General features: G+C 36.5%; 1 protein-coding gene across 5 annotated transcripts in view; it reads right to left on the bottom strand.

Moving 5' to 3' along the window:
• The window catches only part of PHKA1 (phosphorylase kinase regulatory subunit alpha 1), a 139,588-nt gene that overhangs the window by 129,803 nt on the left and 958 nt on the right, over positions 1-8,827 (bottom strand). For all 5 annotated transcript variants that reach the window (XM_007467452.1, XM_007467453.1, XM_007467455.1 and 2 more), the window contains exons 2-3: positions 8,491-8,649; positions 1,488-1,535 (exon numbers count right to left, since the gene is read on the bottom strand). In XM_007467452.1, coding sequence (XP_007467514.1) covers positions 1,488-1,535; positions 8,491-8,649 — 207 coding nt within the window. The remainder of the gene's footprint in view (positions 1-1,487; positions 1,536-8,490; positions 8,650-8,827) is intronic.

Genomic DNA, 8,827 nt, shown 5'->3' with positions numbered 1-8,827 from the left:
AAAAAAAAAAAAAAAAAAAAAAAAAAAAAAAAAGATACATTTGTTCCTGAAACAGAGGTAGGAATTTTGAGGGAAGAGGATATATTTTGAAGGAGTAATGAAAGGAGCTAGGGAGAGACCCATGGAATGACAAAGAAAAGATGTGAAAGAAAGCTGAAACCAAGGTCAGAAATGAAACACTGTGCAAGGGACAAATGAAAGACTTATTTCCTGAAACTTCAATTTGATTATGTGTGCATCTGCTATGATAGTAACTATCATACCTTTAAATATGGTTCAAGAAATTAGTGACTTTAAACCTATTTGGTAAGGCGGAAAATGCAAATATCTAAAATACAAAAAAATTTAAAAGTAGCAAAGAAGGAAAAAAAAAATGATGGCTGTGAGATAGTCCCTACCGGACTAGAGATCACTGATCAAGTTCAGAAGTCTAGAGTTGATTTCTTTTTACTTTAGACTTGTTGTGTGCCTCAGGATGGTCATTTTATTAATCTGGGCCTCAATTTCTCCTTGTAATAAAATGTAATCTTGGGCTCAAAAATCAATTCTGAGCCAAAGTGCACAACATGTGTAAAGATCTCCTAGGATATAAGTAAAATACTTTTTCTTTTAGTAAAACACTTTTGAGTGGAAAACATATCATAAACAAACCCAAAAGATAAACCAGAGACAGCTAAAAAATATTTGTAGTACATGTGACAAAGGATTAATAGCCATCATGCACAGTAACTCCTCAAATAGGCAAGAAAGAGACAGCCCAAGAGAAAAAGAGGCAAAGGACCTAACAGGCAATTAATAGAAGAGGAAATACAAATTTTCAACCCACACATGAAAGGATGCTCAACTTCACTCAAGATCAGGAAAATGCATATTGATGCTAGAAGATATAAGTCCTTGGCCCCTTATCTCCAACCCTAAAATCTACAACACTTTCAAAAGGTTTTTCTCCCTAAGTTTTATACCAAAATTCATTTGGTGGCAACACCTGATTCAAACTGACTTGGGGCTATTTGTAGCTTTTATTTATTCCACTTATTGTAAAAATGCATGTTTTTCTATAGAGAGATTAATGTTTTTGATGATAGAGTGATGTCTGGACTTGCTGAGGGCATAACATAATATATGGTATGTGCACTGCACTACCTTTTAAAATATGAAAAATTCTGAATTATAAAATTTATCTGGTCCCAAGGGTTTCAGAGGAGAACGTATAGACCTGTATCATCCTTTACTCAATATACATAATTGCATGTACAGTAATGATGAAGTATATAAAAAAATCATTTGTAGAGGGGGGAAAAAGACTGGAAGGTAATACTTCAGTGATAATTGGGTGGTGAGATCATGGTTGACCTTTCCCTCCTCAATTCTACAGATTTTCTAAAATTAGTATGTACTATTTGTGAAACTGAAAAACATATAAGCCATATATATATATATATTACAATGTGGTTTTATTGGAGAGGGTGCTGTTAACAATGCCATACCTGTCTGATCATGCAGTGCAGCAGTCCCCTCATCAGTTTCACTACACTCTGCAGAAATAAATGGAAACAAGCTGTTATAAACATCACTAGATGCAGGAACACTTACTCAGCAACTGCAGTTGGTACATGATCTTTTGAGAACAAGTAACCTTATCCTGGGTTCCTATTTACATGGCATTTACTTTATAGGTACACAGAAGAGAAGACTGCAGCTAAAAGTGGAACTAAAAGCTGCAGTTGGTGACTCCTTCAAGTTAAAAAAAAAATCCAAGCTCCAACACGCTTATGTAAAACTAAGTCAACTATCCTATTAGAGGACATTCCACCTGGAAAAAAATGGACAAGTCAGCTCAAAAATCATAAAGCTATGAGAATATTTAAAATATATCCTATATCCTAGAAAAGCCAGCATCATCACTTTTATTTTTTTCTGAACTAGCCAAGACTTATCTTCAAGAGTCCACAGAAATATTTATCTGGACATTTTCCCTAAAGAATAAATGAACTTCAATTCAGAATAACTGTAAAGGGGAATTGTTAGTGCAACTCAACCCCCTTTCCCTGAAAAAAAAAAAAAAGCCACAAACTTAAGTCTCAAGTCATCACTATTTCCCTTACTAGGACTTGACAATTTCTAAGTAGTTAGTTTTCTAATCATAACACTCCAAAATTTTGATTACCAGTTATAACAATGTACTATATTAGTTAGTATAATGCATACAGTAATAATATAATAAGTATATTTAATTATAATATAGTATAGTAACAGTATACTTGTTATACTACATGACACTAGAAGAGCCCGTCAACACTGGCATGGGTAGGCAATATGTTTTGGAAGAATATAGCGCCAAACAGCTTCTCCATTTCTCTAAGCTTTCTGTTTCACAGTCCAGAAGAAATACAGCCAGGTTACTCCAGGGAATGCTGCCTCAGAGGTGGCTTCAGGACACCTCTGAAAACTAATCTACTTGGGAGCTGCACCATTCTTTTATTCCTTCAAAATATTCAAATGGGACTACAAGCAGTAGGCAGGACAAGGATAAGCACCTATTAAATTATGTTCTACTGCTTTATGAAATCTTTTACTGAGGGAAAAATAAAGTGTTTCCTTGGGAGAGTTCCTTTCTTTAAGTAATTTCTGTCTACAGATGGTCCCCTCCCCTTACAGATCAAGGGAAGAAATAAAGAGGGAGTGAGAGTGAGAGACAACCCTCTTTCCCGAAAAAAAAAAAAAAAGCCACAAACTTAAGTCTCAAGTCATCACTATTTCCCTTACTAGGACTTGACAATTTCTAAGTAGTTAGTTTTCTAATCATAACACTCCAAAATTTTGATTACCAGTTATAACAATGTACTATATTAGTTAGTATAATGCATACAGTAATAATATAATAAGTATATTTAATTATAATATAGTATAGTAACAGTATACTTGTTATACTACATGACACTAGAAGAGCCCGTCAACACTGGCATGGGTAGGCAATATGTTTTGGAAGAATATAGCGCCAAACAGCTTCTCCATTTCTCTAAGCTTTCTGTTTCACAGTCCAGAAGAAATACAGCCAGGTTACTCCAGGGAATGCTGCCTCAGAGGTGGCTTCAGGACACCTCTGAAAACTAATCTACTTGGGAGCTGCACCATTCTTTTATTCCTTCAAAATATTCAAATGGGACTACAAGCAGTAGGCAGGACAAGGATAAGCACCTATTAAATTATGTTCTACTGCTTTATGAAATCTTTTACTGAGGGAAAAATAAAGTGTTTCCTTGGGAGAGTTCCTTTCTTTAAGTAATTTCTGTCTACAGATGGTCCCCTCCCCTTACAGATCAAGGGAAGAAATAAAGAGGGAGTGAGAGTGAGAGACAGAACAAACAGGCAGTGCATGATCTTGTCACCTTTTAAAGCATGAAGCATTTGTTATAAAGTAATGAAACTGACTGCAACCCCTACAAGAAAATCTCTATCATTACTCTGATCCTAATGAAAGAGACCATCCTTTAATATACAGCCTTCTTACTCTATGGGATGACTTTATTCAATTCTGAATTCTCTTCTACACGTCACCACATACTCACAGATTTCTATCCCATCCTTTCAACTCTCTACCACCCAGCCCTGCTACTACCATCTACATTTTCTTTAAACAGCAAACCTGGGAGATTATAGATGCAGTGGAGGAGTCCTGATTGCCATCCACTTTTGTCCTCTTGGAATGGCCACTGTCAGCCATTTCTGTCCTCAAGTTCCAAATTCCAAGTCAGGATAAAATGAATCGGAAGCATGGAGAGGTAAGAATGAAGGGAAGTATCTGTAGTTTGTATGCCCCCAAACTGCCCATTTCCTGATTCAGGTGCACTAGTTGGCATTAATTATACATGTTTATACATACACCAGGGCTTCTAACCACACCAAGTGATACCCTCCTCTAATCTATCTTTTTTTTTGAGGATATGGATCTATGTGTTTGTGAACTGACCATATAAGGATATATAACTATTTATACACAACAATAGCCATGTAAGTATTAATACCTGTCTCTCTCTCCAGATATATTTACAATCAGATACATATGAGCGTCTAACATATGCAAAGCACTCTACCAGGCTTTGTAAAACATAAAGAAAAGGGAGACAGAACAGATATGTTTTTTAAAAACACTAAACTACAAAAAAAGGAAAGAAAGAATGAAAAAAACCCCACCAAACTACAAATACAGTCTACCTAACAATTCCTGGTTATCCTTTAAAACCCAACTCCTCTATGAACCCTTCCTTGTCTTGTTCAAGGGAAATTAGACTTTCCTGCCTGTGTGTTCCCACAAAACTTTGTACTTATCTCCTAAATATGGTACCTACAGTATCTGTCTCAATGCATTGTAACTATGTTTATATATATATCTGTCTCCCCTATCACCCTATGAACTCCTTAAGAAAAAGGGGCAGAGACCAGATTCAGAAATAGACCTTTAAGCCAATGAACTAAGCAGATTGTGTTTTTAAAAATATATATTCCATGTCTGCAAGTAACTCTCAAATGGCTTACCAAAAAACCTGTGTGCCTGGGGGGGAACATGTTTATAGAGAGGATGCAAATATGACAAAATGTTAACAACTAGTGAATCTAGATAAAGAGTACATGCAAATATGTTCATTTTACTATTCCTAAAACTTTTCTGTGAGTTTAAAATTTAAAAAAATTATAAGTTGAGGTTTAAATATAAACATTTTGTCCCATTTTATTTTTTATATCTATTGTAGGGCTTGGCACATAACAATTACACAAAATTTTCTAAATGAAAAACTGAACATGTTGAATGGCATAGACCATAAGCAATCTAGAAGTTCCAAGAAAGCAGTCCTGAAAAAGAAGTGATCACTGTGAAATTGAGAGGTCTATGAGGTCAGGAACCACAGAAAAAGTGGGATTGACGGCAGGCTTCACAGGTGGAAGAAACAGCTCATAAAATGATTTGGAGGTGGGAATGTCTATGGCTTCCATGGAGGAGGAAATATTCAAAAAGACTGAATCTGAAGTCATAAGACCCAGGTAGTATTCATGACACCACCAAATTCCAACTTCATCTCCTGTCAATCCCTTCACCTGTAAATTGGGGAAAATAATACCTAATTCATAGGGTGTTACAGGAATAAAATACTAGTAATTATGGGAAAGTATACAGTACAATGAAAAGTCTTTACACAAATGTCAGGTGTTTTTATCAAGGTACTGTTAGAGAAGTAATGAAGACACCAACCTGGTTGGAACTGGGGGTAGAATGTAGGGGACCAGCATGATATAATATTGAAAAAGCAGCCTAGGACCAAACCCTGTAGGGAAATGAGAACTACAAAAAGATTGCTGAGAATGAAAATACATAATTTAAGTGTTGTTTTAACTTAAAGTCTAAACCCTTTCACTAAGTGATCAGGGTTTAGACTAGGGTTGAGGCAGAAGGGAATAGAAAGGAGGGGATGGATTCGAGAAAAATTATAAGAATTAACAGACTTTGGTCTGCATGTATCAAAAGGCAAAAGGGACAAGTCAAAAATCACCAAAAGGGCAGCACTTTTCAAACACTGTTTTATAGAACACTAGTCCAGGAAATTCTGGGAAGGCTGTAAAATCCACCCCCATCTTAGATTCAAAATGCACATCAGTACATCAAAAGCTCTGAGAAATTACAGAGTAATAAACCTGCTGTTTAACATAGCTCCAAACTTAGTTAATCTAGTATTCCAAGGAACACACTATGTGAAATGTTCTAAGTAATGTTGCCCAGGTGACTAGTAGAATGAGGACACCAGTAAGAAAAAAAGGGACATTTGGTGAGTTGCTGTTGTTTAGTAGTCTATTTTGTTTGTTTTTAGTAGGGAAGGTGGGGTTTCAGACCTGATTTTGAGGAGCCACAAGATATTCAGGTGCAACTGATCAGAAGACAAATGAAAATCTGGGTTTGAAACTGAAGTGAGGTCAGAGTTAAAGATGAAGCTTTGGAAGTCATTCTCATAAAGGTAATAGTTAAAGACACGAGAAAAGATGAGAGACTACACAAGGAGAACAAAACTGAGGAAGAAGTAGAACTGGGGGCAGCCAAAGAGCTATCTCTATTTGTGTGTTTATTTATTTTTATGGGTGTGAGTTTTTATCTGTGTGACTAAGAGAAAAGGCATTTGTAAAAACATGTACGTGCATACTTCTATTCTCAACCTAGGACAGAACAGTCACTTAAACCCTTGTCCCCTCTTCATCCAGAATTCTCTTTAGTTCTCTGACATTATTTCTCAGAGAGAAATCTAGGTGAGAGTTGGAAGGAAGGGTAGAAATGATTAACAGTCAATGGTTTGGGAAAATCTACACAGTAATGGAAGGCTCACAGTAGGTAGGAATTTAATCTATGAATTTATTCTATTTGATTTCACCTATGCTCACTTATTAGCCATAGATCAGTGATTATCTCTGGCTGCACTTTAGAATTACTAGAGCAGTTTTTTTTTAAAATATTGATGCCCCTGGGGCTCCACTTACAGAGATTTATCTAAATCGTTCTAGGGTGAGGTCCAGTAAGGGTAATTGTTAAAAGCTTCTCAAATCATTCCAACGCACAGCCAGAGTTTAGAACCATTCGTGTAGAGTGGGGACAAATCTAGCTCACGGTGTGTTTTTGTAAATAGAACTTACTGATTTAAAAAAAAAAGAACTTACTGGAACATAACCATGCTCATTCATTTATGTATCGCTCATTCATTTATGTATCATCTCTGGCTGCTTTTACATAGTAGCGGAAGACCTGAGTAGTTGCGTAGAGATCACACATGACCCACAATGCCAAAAATATTTACAATCTGGCCTTTACAGAGATGGTTCTCTGATCCCTAGTCTGAATTAACTAAGTCAAATTTGAGAAGAAAATTAATGAGACTTAATAATACAATCTTTTAATTTATAATGAAAGTTGGTAGAAATTTTAGAATTCCCAGAGAAATGTGTTTTTTTTTTTAAGATGTTTCCTATTGCCATAATGTTTTTGAGACATCCCAAGGTTATTACTGAGGTGGTATGGAAAATATTTTTGTGCTGTGTGAAAAATTATTTAACGGAACATTAAAATTTTAGAATGAACAATTTTCTGTTCATTTTCCCCCTCTTCCTCTGTTACATTCTTTCTTCCTGGGCCACATAAGGAAAAATGTCAACTCTGCAGAATGACTGATCAACAAGGAGATACAGATTTCTTCTAACAGTGTTGAAAAAGAAATCTGTCAAATCATACTGGGTATAAAATCTTGGGTATTGTTCCACCAATATCAATTTCTAGCAAAACAAGACAAACAAAATACTGAGATCAAAATAGCAAAACATTAGAGTAGGACATAGGATAAGGGAGGGGAGTAAGATTACAGATGATTTTTTTTAACACTCCTCTATATTTTCCAAATTCTCACAATGGTTATGTATGTTTTCTATAAGTCACAAAAAATATTGATCTGTACTTCCTGGGCTAGAGCAAACACTCCAACAATTTCTTTCTGGTGGACCTAAGTACCTCTTAATTATGGCTTGAGGGAATAAGAAACACCTGCTGTTGCAGAGGACAACACAGTGAAACTTTCCTGCTGCCAAGGACTATAACCCCACAATATGTTGGTGCCCTTAAAAATAACCAAATCTCAATATTCTGATTTATAGATGAAGACTGGAGTTCAGATTGCCTAAGCTGAGGGAGACCACTTGAGAAAATGGCTGGTGTAGAGAGAATCTTTTCCACTAATGGAAAAGAATTCACATACACCTTACAACTGACAGCAGAGTACCTTAACATTAAGAGTCTCATGTAGCCCAGAATATTATTTTCTTGGTCATTCAAGAGGACGTAGCATCCTGTGTCTAAACAGTTCTATAGAGGATACTTCTTTACTGAGGGGAGGGCCTTAAAAGTTGGCTTAAAGGCATCTGTTGACTCTGACCTTATTTTGCCCCAAGGGGTGAGGGTTGGTATGGGGCAGGGGGAGGACACACAACAGACTCTGAAACAGTGGCCTAGGTATAAAAATCAACAAATAATGTATTTTACTTCTGTCTAGTTGGGGAAGTCTGCTAATTTGTATCAGTTACCCTCATATAAATACCACCTATCATTTTCAAAAAAGAAGTAAAATGGTAGATACCTGCTGCCAAAAATTCTTCTCAATGAGAATAAATATGCTGGAGACTACAAAATACATTTACTTGGAAAGAGGATTACAAATTTTAGCAAAGATCTGAGGATAGGATTTTCCACTGTAACAGAACAGACTGTGTCCTCTCCCCCTGAATCAGCAAGTTTCATGTTTCCACTGCAAAAAAAAACTCCGTACAATACAGGAAAGCTTTATGGAATGCAATTTCAGCAAGGTGAAGAAAGAGTGAGAGGCAAAACATATCTGTCTTAGCTCCTGTGGACTACATTTCCTTCCTCCTCCCCCCAGTTCCAGAGCTCTTTGTATTTTTATTGAGTACCTGCTCCAGTTCATAGGCCTTTGCCTTATCCTCATCCCGGTCTGCATTCTTCCGATAGGCCAGCCCCAAACCCCACACAGCCAAGATGCTGTACACATTATCCCGGACCCAGGCATCTTTCTGATCATAGCTGGCTGGAAGCAAGCCAGTCACTGGATTCTGTAAGGACAAGAAAAAGGGGACAGGCAGGTAACCATAGGGTGTTAATATGAGGAAACAGAATCTATCAAATGGGTACTGAGGGACTTTGGTCTTTCTTCTATGTCCCCACTCCTGAGTTTTAAAATCTCCTCTTCTGACCAAGTGCAAGCAAATGCTATCTTGAATAAAGGGAAAG

Source organism: Lipotes vexillifer, unplaced genomic scaffold (genome assembly GCF_000442215.2).
Source record: "Lipotes vexillifer unplaced genomic scaffold, Lipotes_vexillifer_v1.1 scaffold142, whole genome shotgun sequence".
Classification (NCBI taxonomy): domain Eukaryota; kingdom Metazoa; phylum Chordata; class Mammalia; order Artiodactyla; family Lipotidae; genus Lipotes; species Lipotes vexillifer.
The sequence above is the reverse complement of the archived record's forward strand: the minus strand, read 5'-3'. Positions and strand labels throughout refer to the sequence as shown.